The 19,117-nt window shown below is 36.4% G+C and overlaps 2 protein-coding genes across 2 annotated transcripts; both read right to left on the bottom strand.

The window, feature by feature from the left end:
* Positions 1 to 14,028: 14,028 nt before the first annotated feature.
* Positions 14,029 to 15,610, bottom strand: LOC141439412 (uncharacterized). The gene is made up of 2 exons (XM_074103696.1): positions 15,445 to 15,610; positions 14,029 to 15,103 (listed from the first exon to the last, which is right to left on the bottom strand). Exons 1-2 carry the CDS (start codon positions 15,608 to 15,610, stop codon positions 15,039 to 15,041), a joined length of 231 nt encoding a protein of 76 aa, XP_073959797.1. The 3' UTR covers positions 14,029 to 15,038.
* Positions 15,611 to 16,328: 718 nt separating this feature from the next.
* Positions 16,329 to 18,638, bottom strand: LOC141439411 (uncharacterized). Its single transcript, XM_074103695.1, has 4 exons — positions 18,534 to 18,638; positions 17,382 to 17,449; positions 16,742 to 16,880; positions 16,329 to 16,426 (listed from the first exon to the last, which is right to left on the bottom strand). Exons 1-4 carry the CDS (start codon positions 18,556 to 18,558, stop codon positions 16,329 to 16,331), a joined length of 330 nt encoding a protein of 109 aa, XP_073959796.1. The 5' UTR covers positions 18,559 to 18,638.
* Positions 18,639 to 19,117: the final 479 nt, after the last annotated feature.

Here is a 19,117-nt window from a genome sequence, read left to right as displayed (position 1 = left end):
CTTTTTCTTTTTTGTTGAAAAAACGCGCGCCTAACGAGTCCCTTCGGGTGGAGGGGACCTTCCAATTTCAAAAGCGTTCGACTCACTTTCCACTTGTCATTTTGTAAACTAAACTATTTAATTTTCAAGTGAAAAAAGTACCGACAACTTTATTTTCATGAAGCTGCGGTGTATTGGAGTAGGACGGCTATAGGTCTGTCCGTCGTGTTTTTCCAATGTGCCGTCGCGGTTTCGCACGAAAGAAATGGAAAGAGCGGTTGGTTATGAGCGTAACTTGAGATTAATGAGTTCGAAAGAGACGTAGGTAAAGGCGCGGCAATTACGGCGGTTTGCGTAAACGAGACGAAACTATAATGATTGGGCGAAATGACAGTTATTGATATTGTCATAATACGCGGCGATTTGTGCGCGTGGGACGGGACGTGCGCCTGCGCATGGATTGTTAACGTTAATTAGTATTTAATGACAGCCCTCTTGAGTCGAGATTCGTTTTTGCGGATGGTGCTTTAATTCGAGCCATCGATTAGCAGGTGGAGGCGTGTGATGAACTTAATACACTGTTGTACTTGTTAAAGATTTTTATTTTAGTTTAAAGTAAGTGGGTATTTTATTTTTATGAAGTTGGAATCAGTAAAAAAAATGTTTGACGTTAAGTTTTTGTGATTCTTTATCAAGTTAGGCTTGGTCTTTTGAGAGTTTTTGAAGTAGTTCTTACCTAACATGTGTCAGATTTTAATCCTCTGCTCTGTTAGTTGTTTTATTTTCAGTTTTTATCCCGGGAAATCGCATAGTTCCCGCAGGACAGCGATAAATGAAATCTTAGTAGATATAGCCGTGGGCAAGACGATATTTTTGGATTCATCTAAAAATGGTTCATTGTGCAGCCCTTCTTGCTAGAATGCCACAATGAATGACAACGGAGATGACAACGTAACTTGCTACCTGCATTCAACGTTTACGTCGTCGATTCGACGACCGGATGGCTAAGTGGTTAGAGAACCTGACTACGAAGCTTGAGGTCCCGGGTTCGAATCCCGGTCAGTGCAGATATTTGTATGAATAATACGAATGTTTGTTCTCGGGTCTTGGATGTTTAATATGTATTTAAGTATGTATTTATCTATATAAGTATGTTTATCCGTTGCCTAGTGTCCATAGTACAAGCTTTGCTTAGTTTGGGACTAGGTCAATTGGTGTCAAGTGTCCCATGATATTTATTTAATTATTTATTTTATTTACTTAGTCCTTCCTAAGCCTACCAATACGGTACGTCTTTTAGTTCATAGTCGCCACTCAAGACCTTTCTCCTCCAACGATTATCTGTTATTTGAGTTATCTACGATTTGAGTTATAACTATAAAAAACAGGACTGAAAAATACTTAATCAAAAATAGATTATGTTTGAATGAGGATATACGTAGAAGAGCGAGGGTTACGACATAGCCAAGCAAATTAGCTCGTTGAAGTAGCACATTGAAAAAAAAAGATTTGCCAAAAGTAACAAAAAAAAATGTTGCTTGTAACATAATTTGAGTGACTACAAAACTAAGGCCTACAAGTAGCTAAAAGTTAGGTGCTGTCTTACAAAATCAGTTTTGCAATATTAGCGTTATTTTGGTTCCTAATTAGTAAATTTTGGCTAAACGACCAGTAGCCTAACTAGTTCAGCTATCCTGTTTAAGTGCAAAGAGCAGGGCATATAGCACGGAGAACAGATGGCCATTGGGGCAGAAAAGTTCTCGAAGACCGTGAATCGGAAAGCGCAGCTCAGGACCGGCAGGATCAGATGGATGAATGGCTCGGTTAAAGCTCCAGGTTCATCTTGGTTGGATGCAGGCCGCTTCCATCCAACCTAAGCAACTTTTTTTTTTATTCGACTGCATGGCAAACGAGCAAGTGGGTCTCCTGATGGTAAGAGATCACCACCGCCCATAGACACCTACAACACCAGGGGGGTTGCAGATGCGTTGCCAAACTAGAGGCCTAAGATGGGATACCTCAAGTGCCAGTAATTTCACCGGTTGTCTTACTCTCCACGCCGAAACACAACAGTGCAAGCGCTGATTCCCGGCAGGATTAGCGCGCAAGATGGTGGTAGCAATCCAGGCGGACCTTGCACAAGGTCCTACCACCTGCAACTGGAGGTATATGGTGGACTTATGTCCAACAGTGGACGTGCTATGGCTGATATGATGATGATGATTTTTGTTTATTCTCCCCCTGGTTCCTACGGCATAATTTAAAGACCTTTGAATATGTTTTAGCAAAGTAAAATGAAGACTTATGCTCGTCTATATTTCACTGTTAATACCCATTTAGCATGATGGTTCGCGTTGCCAAGTGATGGATTGTGGGTTCAAGTCTGGATGTTTGCTGTTAACTTTTCCGCTAAAGAGGAACGGGAACAAATGAACAATTTTTACTTTCGCAACTTTGCAATAAGAAAATTTATAATACAAGCTTTGTGCTGAGTGTTTTTTTTGTGATCGTATTTGCAATAGTAAGCGACACAGAAAAAGTACGCAGAGAGAAAATGATTAGGTAAGTAAATAGGCAGCCTTGTCGCTTCAGAGCGGTCCTTCTCGGTAACCTTTTTCAACAGAAAGAAGTAAGGACTAGCAGGGCTACTACGAAACTCGAAACTCGAAGTTCGTATCGTACCGTCCCTCTCGCTATCGTATTAAATAGTATAAGTGTCTAGGGACCGCACGACATGAACTTCGAGTTTCGTAGTAGTCCTGTAGATTTCAGTAGATTTTTAGTAGATTGTAATCTACAGGTCTACTACGAAACTCGAAACTCGAAGTTCGAGTCGTGTGGTCCCTCTGACACCTTGTACTATTTAATACGAGAGCGAGAGGGACGGTATGATACAAACTTCGAGTTTCGAGTTTCGTAGTAGCCCTGCTGTACCTTTTTGTGGTGCAAATTGTAAAAATGTATATTGTATTTCAATCCAGTTAGTAAAAAGTGTAAACATAGATACCATAAACCAGACCACAGACATTTAGTGATGTGAAAACCTACTTAGAACCTATTACAAAATAATTAATCTGATCAGTAAATCGATTAATTTATTAATTGAATAGATCAAAGTATTTTTGTCCATTTTATTATTTACAGTACTTGATTTAATTCCAAAGACTGTTTATTCTATTATAAAAGCAGTAAGTAACAATGTTTCAATTTTAAGGTAAGTAAATAAAAATCGCTTATTCAATCGAGCATGAATCGATTTTTAAAATGTCAAATTTTTAACCACCTCTACGCTAGTCTATGCTACCACAGATTATAACACCTACACGTGTTTCATTCAAGAAATAACGTCATTTTAGCGAAGCTTTTAAAAATATTGAAATCAAGTGAATTTAGGGCTTCTGGCGCTGCCATTGTTCATCTATAATACCATTTACCTCTCCATATTTCGTTTTGTAGAATTTTTTTACCGTATGATGGCCAAACCTTCTAGGCACTGGCAAAATTGTCCTCCAATGGACAGTCATATTAAAAAAAAAACAAACAAGAATGTGAGTTTTGGCGATAAAAGTGATTAGACGTCTAGTTAAAAGACACGAATTATATTATATTCGATTTGATTCAGTAGGTGTTTAGCTACAAGAATTTTGATGAAATCGGTTTGTTTACACCTTTTAAAAATTGGATTGATGTAAGTACAATAGTTACGATGTGGATGTTACTAAACAATTTTTATTTATTTATTTCAAACTAGTTCAAAATTGTCACATGACTTTCCTCTCTTCTTCCAAGTCGCCATGCTTTTGACAGAGTGGTCGTGTCGTCGGATGAAAATCAGTAGTAAACCTTCAGGACAATTTCTTGGGAAAATAGTGTGATGTTTTTCCCCCTTGCCTTCCACACTTCCATTTCTTCCACTTTCTGGAGCCCTGAGTTCGTAGTTGGCAATACGGTATTTGACAACTCCGCTGGCACTGCTTCTTTCAATAATTTTGTGTCATATATGATCCGATTTGTGTTTAAATTCCCTATCCTTAGTTTATTTTAACTTTAGTGTAACTTTTCTTTTCTTTCGCACATAAAACATTACTCGCAAGTAACTAAATATTATACACTGTCTTAACGCATTCACTGCCATCTGATTTCCATAGGTGACACCGACGCACATGTGCGTTCAAAATGTATGAATAATTGTGACAGCGGCACTGGGCGAAGTTCCGAAAACGCATATGTTACGACACGAAGATAGAAGAAGATAGAAGAGATTGCCACGGCACGGACTACGACTAGGTACGACTTTCCTGAATTTCACCAATTTTTACAGGCCAAACACCTCAAAGCAAAAATGATCTAACAGCGAAGTAATTCAATGTCGTTTACGTCATTTTAGCTCCAGTTATCGACAGTGTAGATGCGAGGTGGTTATCGGCGTAACTCGGTAGCCCGCCGCGGGCGACGCGTGATCCTAAAATTGATCTTTTTTGTTTTTTTCTCACAGCCCTTTCTTTGAGGTAAACGATTAATACGTTGGCTTAAACATTTATTGAGCCTTTTCAATGTGCGTGCCGGAATGTACGATCAACTACAATTCGGGTCATGAATAGTTTCAGGTCATCTTGTCTTTCCAACCATTTGGTTACGGTTAAGAGAAATACATTTACAGTTCTGTTTCGATAGATGACGTTATAATGCTATCCGACCAGACATAAAAAAGTTCTGCATTCTCTAAGTATGGTTTAACTTGAAATAACCTTTTGACCTCATTCATCAAATAGTGTAATATAAATATATTAATAGAAAGAAAGAAAATATTTACTACACAAACTAAAAGAGTACATGGAGGTAGTATCCGGTGGGCCCCAAACTAAGCTGAGCCTGTAGGTATCTTGGGATCCGGTGAGTTAGTTAATATGACCCAGCTATTTACATTATAAAGGCCACTGTACTATACCCTCTACGTAAATTTTAAGTTTTTAGTAGTACGGTTGAAAAGATAATCCTGTGAAAGATGGACAGACAGGCATACAGACAGCGGAGGATAGATACCTTTTGGTTACGAAATATTAAAATAATATATTTTTTTGATTTAATTTTTATTTATACTTATTAAATATCTTCCATTGTGTCTCTCAGATTAATAGTTAGACCAATAACTTCCGACGTACGACAAAATCAACGGATCCTGGAACAGAGAGCGAAAGTTCGGCGCATCAAAGCGGCGACGTCCGGCGCGGCGCGTCATTATAGCTGCACGCACGCGCCCAAACCGCGCCGCATGCGCACCCCTGTATACAGTATGGTCCATTGAGTTGGTAATAAAAATTCAAAATATAGTCGTAGGAGGTCTTTTAAACAGGGATGATTTTAGGTAAAAATTGTCGCGGTGCCATTATTTCAGCTTTTTTTAAGTTGTTGTTTGTTTTTTGTTGTTTTGTTTTTGTTTTATGTAAGAGACTCTCATGCAGCAACTCTCATGTGCAGATCTGCGAGATCGCAGAGCATGTCTTAGGGAGTCTGCGTCATGTTGATTGATATTAGCAAAATATTTAAACATAATCTGTGTAATGGTGATGCGATATTTCAAAGTAGATCTTATCTGAAATCACAATAGTGAGAATGGCGTTACGCTATTTTAGCCGACTGTGTCGAAAGGAGCACTTTTGTATGATATAGATACTAAGTATATCAATTATTAGGTAAGTCTTCAGTTTGTCGTCAGCTATTAGGTACAACTCTTTAACTTCTACCTATATTCACCAAATTATAAAATAAATTAATATACTAGAAGTACTGCAAATTTTACATTTCAAATAAATTACTTTTTATTTTTTTATCAGCCTAACTATTTTAGCTCCAGATAACAAAGCTAGTCAGTTGACTTCTGAGCATATTACCTAAACAAATTATTTTTCACGTAATGATACAATATATATTATTTTTCTGATCACCCTGTGTCAGTGATAACTGCGTACCCGCGACCACGGGGAGGTCCGAGACCAAAGGTGCCGGCGTGACTCCCGAAATCACGTCCCACCCCAATGTAAACAATGGACAAAGAGCCGCGGCCTATTAGCTAGACGATCATTATCGGTACGGTGGACAACAGCTGGGATCCTTCGTGGAACAAAAGAATATAGTAACGTAATCCACTGGCAATGAGCTATAACCTTTTTACCTTCCGTTTAAAAAAAAACCGCCGCCATGTGAGCGAGAGAGCTAGGTTAGTGACACACACATGTTTTCATACAGATATCGTCCTCTTTGACTTCTTTTTAAGTATGTCACACAGATACATCTATCGCGAAAACCATAATAGGTACTAAATGCCGAGTTTTAAAGTATATCCAAGTAAAAAGCAAATGATTGCAAGCCTTGGTGTCACCAAAAAAGCTTTAATTAAAAGTAAAAAGCTATCATTCATACCAAATTTTCTTTTTAAATATAGTTAGGTACCTACCTATTGTTCTAGTTAACCCTTTCTTCAACTTTTAGTGGCGATTTGTGTCGCCCACCATACGCTACTGAGAAACTTTTAACTGGGTGAAGACTTTATCACAAAGGGTGCACCGATTTCGTCGGTTTAGTACTAAGTAGGCCGTTGAGATGGTATCAAGTTGTGTGGTTGTGGGTCGCCACAGTTTATTGTAAAAAGTGTTTGACTGTTTTTTATCCAAGTATCTACCTAATATTTTTAGGTAAATGTATGTATGTATCGGAAACGGCTCCAACGATTTCGATGTAATTTGGTATAAATATGAGGGTTTTAGGGGATGACAAATCGATCTAGCTTAGTTTTATGTCTGGGAAAACGCCTATTAACAAGTTTCAGCCCGAGCAAAGCTCGGTCGCCCAGGTAATTTTATTTTAAAGTTTGAGTGTACGACAACAGAGACACTCCAAGTATTCTTGGTATTAAATTATAGAGTAGTTGTATGAGCACAAAAAAACCTGAGCACATCAAGACGTTAAACATTATTGTGCACCTTTTTGTCATTAGCTCAAACTCATTATAAGTATAGTGGAGGTCATAGATATCTATACTGATATTGATGAGGTACAGCCGTATACCTAATAATGTTTTTCTAAAAATGTCTGTACTTCTGTCTGTCTGTATTTTCGTAGTCATCTAACAAAAATATGTATATGAAAAATTAAAGTCAGTCCGATCGTTGCTATAGGGGGTAATTTCGACTTCCAAAATGTAATCCAACTTACTTTCTAACACGGCAAACGAAATAAAAGCTTGTAAATAGAAAAAAAAAAACTATTTTGCACATCTGAGGTCCGTCTTTGATTTATCATAAGTTATGATTCATAATAATTTCCAAGTCGCAAAATAAGTATAAATTTACGATAAGTAAACATAATTGGGAAATAATGAAAGAATTTGTTTACTAAGAAAAGCCACCCATATCTTTTCATACCTAGTAATATTTTTAGCGACTAACCTATAATTTTGTTATTAAAACTTACATTACCTGTTTTACTAAAGTGTTAACATCAATTTTAGGGTTCCTTTCAACAATACAGCTGATATTTTGGTAACTGAAAAACTTGTTAAAATAATTGTTGACTTATAAATTTACATTTCGAAATATTAATTAGGTAAATATTAATTACTGTTACATAATTATGTAAGTTGTAAGTGTTAGAATTATTATAAGCAGTAGGTAAAAAAAATTTAGGTAGATATTTTTAGACCGATGATTACGATAAATATATCTTTTTTTATTATTGTTATTGTTTATCATCTTAATAATTACCAGCTAGCGTTATTTCACACTAAATATTAAATTGTACATTAAACTGTTTTTAGGGTAGATTTTTTTGCTTAGTAGGCCATTGGTTCGTCACTGTGGTTATACAATGTTAATTCTATAGTTTTGGGACAACGATCTTTTTTTTTCGCTTATACTATGCTATGGCAGAGTAAATACAAAGACTTAAGCACTTACTCAGTGAAAAAAACTTCTTGTCCATATTTATTAAAAAAAACTGAACCCATGTTCACATTTGCTTTCACACTTACCTCGAAAGCAACCCGGGCCACTCTTGTTGTTTATTTTCTCGTAAATCCCGACCTTTTGTTACTCATTTATTTTTCTGGATCATATTTTTATAACGCTTAATCTCCAACCAGCCGTTAGTTATAAGGCAAGTAAGCGAACCTCACTTAGGATGCATTTTTAAGAACAGGGCTGGTTGTTACAATTCGGACATTATAATTTTATTTGTTGTTCCAAAATTGAAAAATTACAAGGCGTCTGCGTTATACTAAGGTTATACTGCAACCTATTAGGGTTTGATTGGTCCGAATTGGAGGTTTATGTTTTTGATAAAATTAGCGGAAACCTTTCTTTAGATGAGATGATTCACCATGGATATAATTTGTACTATTTAAATGATCCTCCTCATTAAAGAACTATAGAGTTCCCGTGTAATCTTTCGAAGGTTTCTAAGAAGAAGGACGTAGAAAAATACAGTAGTTGTCTATTATTATGTAAAGATCATTTTCTGGAAGGTTTGCATATATTAAAAACAGAAACTTGCGTTTATCGACTTTATATTTTATGCCAAATAGGATGCAGCCGGTTTTTCTCACAGAACAAATAAGACGCTTTTACAGTTTTAAAATTTTGAGGTTGATTTTACCGTAATTAACTTTCCATGCAACAAAATACTAATGGAAACATTGTCATTAAATTCAATATTTTTAACATCATCGTAGTATTTCTTCAAATACGATATTTCGACTATTTCGATATGATATGAGCTCTAAATACATATAGGCAAGATTCTGTGCGGATAATCTTTATTACAATTAAAAACAAAAAATATGGAAAATTACCAAAAAATAAAAAACCAGGCAAGTGCGAGTCGGACTTGCGCACCGAGGGTTCCGTACACATTTATAGGTAAGTAAGTATACGGGAATCGTGTGTTGAAGATATTTCTCGCTTTTTCCGAGTGATTTAATACATCCAGTGTATGCAGAGCCCTACTCTTAAGCTAAATGTACGCAGTGTGGGGTTAGATTATATTGGGCATTGATATTTACAGACAGACATAAAAAATCAAGATTTTCAGACTTTTCTACTTGGTTGTATTATATTAGCTACCTTTATACCAAATTTCAAGATTCTGAGTTCACGGGAAGTACCCTGTAAGTTTTGATCCCCTTGCGAGTTTCGAAAATTTGCGGAAATTTGCAGCATAAACGGCTGCATCTTTTGATTGCGTTGGCTTAGAAGTTTGATTTTTTCACAGCCCCAAGGGACAGTAGACCTCAGACAGACAGACGGACAAAAAGTGATCCTATAAGGGTTCCGTTTTTCCATTTGAGGTACGGAACCCTAAAAAAAACAAACATACACACTCGCAAAAAAACACAGTAGGTAAATTAAATCCATAGCACTGATTAATGTCAAAAAATGTAATTCAATTTGACTTCCCAGAACTAACTCAACATACTTCTAAGTGTTTGTAATACATTCGAAAAGGTCGTAGAATTTCTACAAGTGATGACCTGTTCCACGGAGATAAAACCATAGGCTTATCCGATTATCCGATATCGGTGTCTTATGGACAGACGCACAAATATCTCCGACTGTTACATCAAAAATCGCAAGGCACCAAAATATCCATTACCACTTTGAACTGTAGTCCATTATCGTAAAGTCGTCAAAGTAGCGAATAGTTTTTGTTCCTTACGACTTTTGGTATTGATTTGGTCGATATACCAACCAGCGATCGTATTTATGGGGCGATACGATTTCTTTGAGATCTGATATTGAAATAAAATGCATCTGTGCGGATCTGTTGATTTGTAATGATAGTGAGATGTCTTATTTTAACGGCTGCGATTCTTCGTTTGCAAAAATAATAAATCGAAAAATGCAATTTTTCAATAGTTGAAAATTAAATCATGTTAAGCAGAATTACATCGATATAAATTACAGTACAGTCAACGTCATAAATAAGTGATCACTTTTGTACCTCGTCGCTTTCAGTCGTTACATGATTTCGTATGGCCTTTCAAACATGACCTTAAAGTGACAAGGTACAAAAGTGAACACTTATTTATGACGTTGACTGTACAATATCCAGATATTTGTCCGTTTGTAAGCCAGGTTTTATCTAAATGCGTTCCGTCGTTACTGCGTAATTGAGTAACAAACATCCAAACGTCTTCACAAACTTTCCGATTCAGCTATAGATGTGCCAGTCAGTTAAATTTTTTTACGCAATAAATAATAATAAGTAGTTAGTTTTTTGCAGATTAATATTATTTAATTTAATTTGATAGCCGTAGCTGGTCACACTAGCTACGAGTAAATGGAAAAAATCAGCTCTGGTAACCCTAAGACCCGCGGGTCGGCGGGCGTGGCAGGGTGCGCGCGCGCCTGTTTACCTGCCACGGTTGCCAAACAACCGGCGGGCCATGCCGCATACCAGAGCAGAGTCTGGATAATATAGTCAATCAGCAAATACTTGTCAGATTCCTTTGAAAGTAAAATGAGCAGAGTTACATTTTGACCTGTTTTAATCGGTAACATACAACGATGTATAACGTTAATTGCGACAAAAAGGTAACATATTGTAATAGGTAACTCTTCTAAATGTACACAAGAGTATCGCCAGATTTAGCAGTTCTATTTTTCTTCTAAGGTCGTCGCTATACCTTAATCTGTTCTGATTCAATATTGTTTACTACGCGCCATTTAGCATGATAGGTAAGTAGGTACAGTCACCAGCATTAATATGTGCCACAGCGGAGCGTGCAAAAATATCTGACACGTCCTTTCGGCCCTAGAAATAGAGTCGTATCAGATATTTATACACGCTTGTTGTGTCAGGTGCTGGTGACTGTAAAATATTTATCATAATTCATAACAATTAGTCCAGGTAAAGTTGGCGTAGGTAGAGTGGCTGCATCTGACTCTAGGTAAGATTAGGAGTGATTGAAAGAAGTACAGGCGTTGTTCTTTCATTTGTGGAATTTGGGATACCTGCTATACATAAAACTGTAAAGTATCTTGTATTGTATTGTAAAACTCTTTATTGTACATAAGACACATAAAATTACAAGAAAACAGTATAATAAGATGTACAAAAACGAACTTATCCCTTAAACGTATCTCTTCCAGTTAACCTTATCTTCTGTGGATATTATCTAAATATCTTAATGTACGACTCTATGAAGACAGCTATGCTCGGAGTTTCTTTGCACAATTGAATCCGGCATACGGAACTTTGCCTAAGAAGTAAAGTAAATAGCTCGAAGAATATGCAAGTTGAAGCTACATCGCTCGAAGAACAGATAACCGTTGGGGGAGAAAAGTCCTCGAGTGGCGACCGCGAACCGGAAGACGAAGGGTTGGCAGGCCTCCCAGTAGGTGGACTTACGACGTCGTGAGCGTTGTGGGCAACCAGTGGATGCAAGTGGCGAGCTGTCGTTCATTGTGGTGCTATAAGAGGATGGTTTTTCTTCAGCAGTAGATGCCTGCCGGTTGATGATTTATTAACCAGTGAAAATGTATTTATTAACAAATGAAAATGTATTTATTAACCAATGGAAACTTACAGCATTATATTTCAGATAAAATGAATGATGATGTTGATCGCAGTGTATCGTATCGAAATCCGACTAACATCCCAAAGGAAAGATCATGTGACCTTTTTGCACTCTAACGACTAAATGAAATCGTCTAGACATTTTTCTAGTGCAAAAATCGAGTTCATGAACTTGGCACGAACATAAGCCAATTTGCCATGTGCTTTCATACCCATTGTTGGCGCAGGCCCAACTAGGCTTGCCCTGTCATGTCGCAATTAACCTTGTTTTGCTTTGCACACCCTTATTTCTATTTTTACCTTCGAGTTTAGTCGGATGAGGTTTAGGAATGTTTGTTGGAGTTTGGTCTAAATTTCAAGAGGGCATCTTCTATAAATGTCACTGAAAACCAGCTTTATGCTGAGTAAGGCCCGATTTATATGCACTATTAGATTTTTTATCTTGAAAATGTATTTGTTCTTATGTATCGAATATGTCCATCCTTGGGGGAGGCCTATGTCCAGCAGTGGACGTTTTTCGGCTGACATGATGATGATAATGATCGAATATGTGTCATTCTACTTGTTCTAATAAAACTAAAAATTATAAGTCGATTAGAGTTGATCGTAAGATTTAATTTAACAACAAGTTCCTTTCTAAGAGTATGTGGATAAGTCGTCAACGTATCAAAAGTAGGCAAAAAGTTGAAGAGTTTAATATGACCACACACACACACACACACACACACACACACACACACACACACACACACACACACACACACACACACACACACACACACATGTTTACTATCAAGGTAAAAAGCTCTTTGACAGTTAACGTACATGTGTTGCTGCTTTAACATTAATTTAAAAGTAAAAGTTTCAATAAATTAGGCAGGCATTGAAAAAAAGCCTACTTCTTATATGTAAATATAAGTTTATTTTACGGAAAACTGATTCTCCGTGAATGGTTAAAAGGTTCAAACCGATACTTGCCCTTGACCCCTGAAATCCACCTGTTCCGAACTTGAACCCACGGCTCTAATCAACTGAATCGCTGCAAGCCTGAGAACACAATTTCGTGTAGACAGCTGTCTCACTCTATAGCAATTGACGTTATCGGATTACTTAATGGTAAAGGAACTAGGAAAATGTTACTTGCTTAGATTACCCGTACAAAACATCTGCGCATGCACCGTTTATAATTTATGATCTATTTTTAGCTTTTTGCTCCCTTTACGAGTACATACACGTACGTACATGTCTAAGTTAAATATAGGTACTTAGCCAGGAGTTTGACTACTCGTATACTGCAAAATAGTCTAATCTTCAAGTTAATATTGTTCTGCTTGAAAGACAGTTTTTGTTTTGAAGAGGTGCTGATAAGTTCCCCGCTTTATTTACCTCTACCAGTTTTTTATTTTTTTATGAGCCCAAATTGCCTCTAGTACGTTAAGCATCTTCCGTAGACATAACGAAGATATAAAGAACAACTGTGTTTGTAAAGAGTCGTTTGTCCTTTAGAATGAAATAGTATCTATTTATAATATTTTGTTTCTGGGTCATGATAATGACAATGATAACTTGAAAAACACTGGTCTAAATCTTGTAACAAATAAAGGTCTTCCAGTGATCTATTTGCCCCTGCAGTCTGTGCGCCTGCGACGCCGAGGCGGGGCCCGTGATTTAATACTCCACTCGCTAATTACGGCTTGTTCAAATTGTACCTTTCTCACGGCCGGCCGGTTGCATGGGGTGCTGGTTTGAAAACGCCCTAAAATATTCTATAGAAGAAAGTTCGAGCGTTATGATTTATTAAAGGCTGACCAGAATTATAAAAACCCTCGCCATATTGCGGAAAACCAGTAGAACTGATTTCTTGCACTGGTAACACTAAATTCAAATGTCATCTGTCTATTGCTGTCAAAGCCTAACGTTGTTTGCGCGTGGTATTTTAAAGTGTTTGAAAATGCCGAAGATTATCAATAGCTTTGGAAGGAAAATAATTCACAATGTATAAAAGTATATGTCCTAGAAAAAGTCTGAGGGATAAGAAAATATTCCTTTAAATAACATCACCGACACCGTTTATATTATCAATATGACTGATAGGTATAGTATAGTAACTGTAAAGAATGTTGCAATATAAAACGTAGAAGTGCTGCCCTCGCGTCAGGTTTTTTATATTCCTGGTCAGCCTTTAATAATTGAGTGAATCGATTAGTTCAATGCTATTACAGTTTGACGGGATTTTAAAGAGGAATTTCTTTGCTTGTGCACTTGGTACAGTCACCAGTACCAATATCTGACCCAACAAAGCGTGCATGAATTAAATACGACTCTATTTCTAGGGCCAGTGGGACGTATCAGATATTTTAGATGCAGGTGACTGTACCTCTTATATAATAATCATTTTAATAAATGTACTTATATAGAGAGGTTATTACAAAAAATTACACAGTTTGTGTTATTTAAACATTTTTGTAATTTGCAATCGACTGTTCCAATATAGAACAAAACATAATTTATTCGATTCAGCCATAAATAGTGCTGCTAAATAAAATGACTAATTTATTTAGTTCTATATTAGGGTAAATATAAATATATCAAACTTCAACCTAATTTTTAAGTGGCGACCACGAACCGGAAGACGATCCCACAGAGTGGACTTCAATTTTGCACGTTTGATGAAGTATTTCTGAATTAAAAATGTATATTTATGGACTGATGAGTATATAAGGTACAATGTTTTTGCATACTCACACATTTCTCACAAGCGCATTTTTGCCTTTTATACTCTAAACAATTCTTAATCCCAGATTATTTTTTCGCTGCAACCCTATCAGATGCGCCAGCGCAAACTACGTTACTGCTATACTTATTCTGTCTGCCCAACCTGTTACCCGGTCAACCTTCGAGTTATCCATCCCTCTTTCTCACTTATAACCTAGTATACATCCATCTCTTACTTGTGATCTCAGGTCAGACTGGAGCGCATTACCGTAATGATACTTAAACACATATTTAAGTAAAGATTCTTTTTCCGCAAAAAGTTCTGCGTCTGTATTTTGTGCTCGTAGTTTTATCGTACTATACTATGCTGGCCTCGTAACGAAGAACGCAGTATAGCTATTACTGAATTTTAACTTTGTTCAAAGATGTATGCTATTTATCTGTATGTCTAGATATCCAAAAATACATTTATGTAAATCTATTAGAAGGCCTGAAATTAGTAGGTAAGCCTAGAAGCCTAAAACAAAACGCACTATCTAGTTTAAAACGCAGTAAATGTTCTACGTTGTGCTAACTAAAAATGCAGGACTGTTTTCATGCGAAAAAAGAAAGTGAATTGTAAATAAAATTATTTTAGGTTATATAAATATATTCATACACAATAATTGTGGTAGATTTCTTAAAATTAAATTTTTACGCTTTTCACGAAAGCGTCATTTCGTTGATTACTGCGTGCTTCGTTAGGAGGCAGTATGTTGGTGTAATTGACTTGATTATATTACTTTAAGGCCGGGTTTTGCTATAGGGCAGCCGACGGTGTCTTCAATGTGGGTGAACACTAGAACAGAAACATTGGACTACGTAAATTATACAAATGACGATGCATTTTACTAAAGCATTGAATTTGGATATCGCATGTGTGACCCGGACAGTTTTAATTCAAAGTAGCTAAAGAAACTAATTAATAACTTCAATGAATACCTGAACAACATTACATTACATATATATCAAGGCAAGAACTACTTTTGACTGAAAAAAAATCGACGCGAGCGTAACCAAGGGCAGAAACAAGCCTTCAAATATTAAAATTATTGTTATATATATATTTGATACATATTTGTTTATATATTTCTTATACTAGTTTTATTTTTCTGATAGAGATTTAAATTGTAGTTTTACCGTTATTACTATCACAAGCGTACTCCAGTAAGTCGCAAAGGTCCAGAAAAGTTCTCATTTCCTCGCCGCTCCGCCCACAAATGGGTATTGTGTCATGGATGCATTTCTCCGCTAGCACGCAGAACTGCTCCACTTTGTTCTGAAAATAAAGTATATAAACGACCATGACCTAGTTCAAGAATGGTGGATGTTTTTGGTTGAAGTTTATGAAGAAACAGCCGACGTCCACGTCAATGTGCGATAAGCGGAGCGGGGAGCGATTTCCCAGCTCATTGCATGCTCGGACGGCTTAAAAGCACTCGTTTCAGTTAGCTGGCAACACTCCCATATATAAGAAAAAAGCTCGCAGTGCCACCAAGTTATTTGTGTCACAGGGAGCAAAATTTGTTTTTACATTGGAATGTAGCGTTTACAATAGAATTGAGCGTAGCGAGGATTCTAAAGTAGAATCCTGAGCCAAGTGTTAACGCCCAAGATGAAATATTATTTGTGCAACAAGAGAGCTGCAACCCGAGTGATTCTATAATTGAATCACGAGCGTTAGCGAGTGATTCTAGTTAGAATTTAAGCGATTTATGCATTTGGTGCTCGTAGTTATCACTATACTATGCTGGCCTCAGCAGCGCAGTATATATTTGAATTTTAACTTTGTTCAAAGATGTATGCTATTTATCTGTATGCATTTATGTAAAATTAGAAGGCCGATTAGTTAAGCCTAGAATACAAAAACTATCTAGTTTAAAACGCAGTAAATGTTCTACGTTGTGCTAACTAAAAATGCAGGACTGTTTTCATGCAAAGAAAGTGAATTGTAAATAAAATTATTTTATTATATAAATACTTCATTGTGGTAGATTTAAAATTAAATTTAAACCTTTAAAGCGTCATTTTTGATTACTGCGTTCTATTAGGAGGCAATCATTTAATTTAAGGCCGGGTTTTGCTATAGGGCAGCCGACGGTGTCTTCAATGTGGGTGAACACTAGAACAGAAACATTGGACTACGTAAATTATACAAATGACGATGCATTTTACTAAAGCATTGAATTTGGATATCGCATGTGTGACCCGGACAGTTTTAATTCAAAGTACCAAAAACTTAATTAATAACTTCAATGAATACCTGACAACATTTACATATATATCAAGGCAAGAACTACTTTTGACTGAAAAAAATCGACGCGAGCGTAACCAAGGGCAGAAACAAGCCTTCAAATATTAAAATTAGTGTATATATATACATATTTATCTTATACTAGTTTTATTTTTCTGATAGAGATTTAAATTGTAGTTTTACCGTTATTACTATCACAAGCGTACTCCAGTAAGTCGCAAAGGTCCAGAAAAGTTCTCATTTCCTCGCCGCTCCGCCCACAAATGGGTATTGTGTCATGGATGCATTTCTCCGCTAGCACGCAGAACTGCTCCACTTTGTTCTAAATAAAGTATATAAACGACCATGACCTAGTTCAAGAATGGGTGGTTCCCAATAAAATAGCAGCCTTGCAGCATGCTCGGACGGCTTAAAAGCACTCGTTTCAGTTAGCTGGCAACACTCCCATATATAAGAAAAAAGCTCGCAGTGCCACCAAATGTATTTCGTTACATGTGCAAGTATTTGTGTTGCTGTCTGTCATTTACAATTTTGCAACTATTTCCTTGGCAGGTTAATAATATTTGCAGCAGAAAGATCCCAAACTGGCATGCATTTCTGTTTCTTTGACTGTAAATAATGTATTTCTTGTATCTTTTAATATAACGGATGAAGGAAAATATCGTGAGGAAACCTTCATAAATGGTCTGTGTGAAGTTCCCAATCCGCATTGGGCCCGCGTGGGTACTACGGCCCAATCATCCCAATCTTTATAAAGACTGGGATGCTGATGATAACGGATATCTGGACCTAAGTAAATAAAAGTTCATTAATCGATACATACCGATGGAGTCGATACATAATCTGGCAGATGACATTGTACCACGGCAATAGGAATCATCCATGGGAAGCCTGCAAAAATAGTCTTAAAATAAATACCTGTCACATCGGTTACGTACAAGTTTGTAGGCATCTATGAATATCCAGTGTTAGTAGAGTCCCTCTCCTAAGCAAAATGTACGCAGTGTGGGGTCATTTTAGATGGTTAATGATATAGCCCCTAAGAAATTGATATTTTTAGACTTTTCTCAGTGGTTGAGCCATAAGAGGTATTTTCATACCAAATTTGAAGATTCTAGGACAACTAAAGGTTCTCTGGTTTTGATTCCCCGGAAAGTACCGGTAGAAATACCTTTTCTTAATGACCGTGTCTTTTGATTGCGTTGACTTAGAAATTTGTTTTTTTTTTCACAATTTTTTAATAATAGATAATAAGTTCAGCTTGATACGCGTTCCTAAAAATAGGACCATACGGGCGGACGGATGGACGGACAGATAGCCAACAAAGTGACTCTATTATGATTCTGTTTTAAAAAAATATTACCTATTCAAAATTTCCTATACTGTATACTTATCTATTTGTTTTGCTAGTATGCATGACAGTCAATTTCAAAAAATTTTGGCTATTGTACAATAAAATAAAACTAAAAATAATATTAAATCAGAAAATAAATTCAAGTTTCGAGCGAAGTTTCGAAAGCACTATAAAATTATTTCAAAATACCTACATAATTATAATACAGTTTTTGTAATGGTATAAAATGAAAGTTAATAGACTATTTTGGTTTGGACATGGTAAAAATGGTCTTATATGTAAATTAGTGCTAATGTGCAGTACCATGTCTAACCAGTTACATTGGCATGTAAACATTGTCTTAAATTCTAAAAAAGGTTTTTTTTTAAGTTAAGTAAAATAACATTATCATCATCATCATATCAGCCGTAGGACGTCCACTGTTGGACATAGGCCTCCCCCATAGACCTTCAGTTGCCTCGGTTGGAAGCGGCTTGCATCCACCTTGAACCCGCGACTTTAACCAGGTCATCCGTCCATCTTGTTGGTGGACGTCCTACGCTGCGTTTTCCAAACCGCGGTCTCCACTCGAGAACCTTTAAATAAAATTATAACAAACAGGAGTTAAGTTTTAATACATACAGTAAATCAAGATTTTCAGCCACATACTGGCGCTTCGTCCGCGAGTGATTCCAGTAACATTTAGTTATCGAATACATTAAACTTTGATCTCAGTACTAGAGCAATATAGCCAGAAGTGCATCACCATCGGTATGCTTTACCAGAATTAATTGAAATTTAAATACATGGAGGTATAAAAAATCTATACTATATGTATAATTTAACCTATTACTAATACGGTACAAGTGAAAAAAAAACTATCTGAAAAAAATATTAAGATTTTGTATGGAAGTTCTCGAATTTCAATGTTTTTCCACTTGTATCGTAATCAGAAGCCTTAAGGGTTTAATTACAGTACAGAATTGATTGAACACCGTAATATGCTTGACATTTCAATTGTTTTTTCTGTTCTGTACTGGTAGGTACAGTCACCTACATTAATATCTGCCAAAGTAGAGAGTGCAAAAATATCTGATACGTCCTACCGGCCCTAGAAATTTAATAAAGTCGTATTAGATATTAATTCTTGCTTTGTTGAGTCAGATGTTATTGAATTGATGGTGACTGAACATGGAATGAAATTTCGCTTAGAAGCTCCAATTGTA

This window comes from Choristoneura fumiferana, chromosome 20, assembly GCF_025370935.1.
Source record: "Choristoneura fumiferana chromosome 20, NRCan_CFum_1, whole genome shotgun sequence".
NCBI classification, from domain to species: Eukaryota; Metazoa; Arthropoda; class Insecta; order Lepidoptera; family Tortricidae; genus Choristoneura; species Choristoneura fumiferana.
This window is presented reverse-complemented; position numbering and strand designations above follow the sequence as displayed.

Coding starts and splice junctions, on each gene's coding strand:
- LOC141439412 (XM_074103696.1), bottom strand. CDS start 15,610: ATGGTCGTTTATATACTTTATTTTCAGAACAAAGTGGAGCAGTTCTGC. Junction 15,104..15,444: donor CGCTTGTGATAGTAATAACG/GTAAAACTACAA, acceptor TTTCTGTTCTAG/TGTTCACCCACATTGAAGAC.
- LOC141439411 (XM_074103695.1), bottom strand. CDS start 18,558: ATGTGGCTGAAAATCTTGATTTACT. Junction 17,450..18,533: donor GCTGAAAATCTTGATTTACT/GTATGTATTAAA, acceptor CTATTTTTGCAG/GCTTCCCATGGATGATTCCT. Junction 16,881..17,381: donor ATTATGTATCGACTCCATCG/GTATGTATCGAT, acceptor TACTTTATTTAG/AACAAAGTGGAGCAGTTCTG.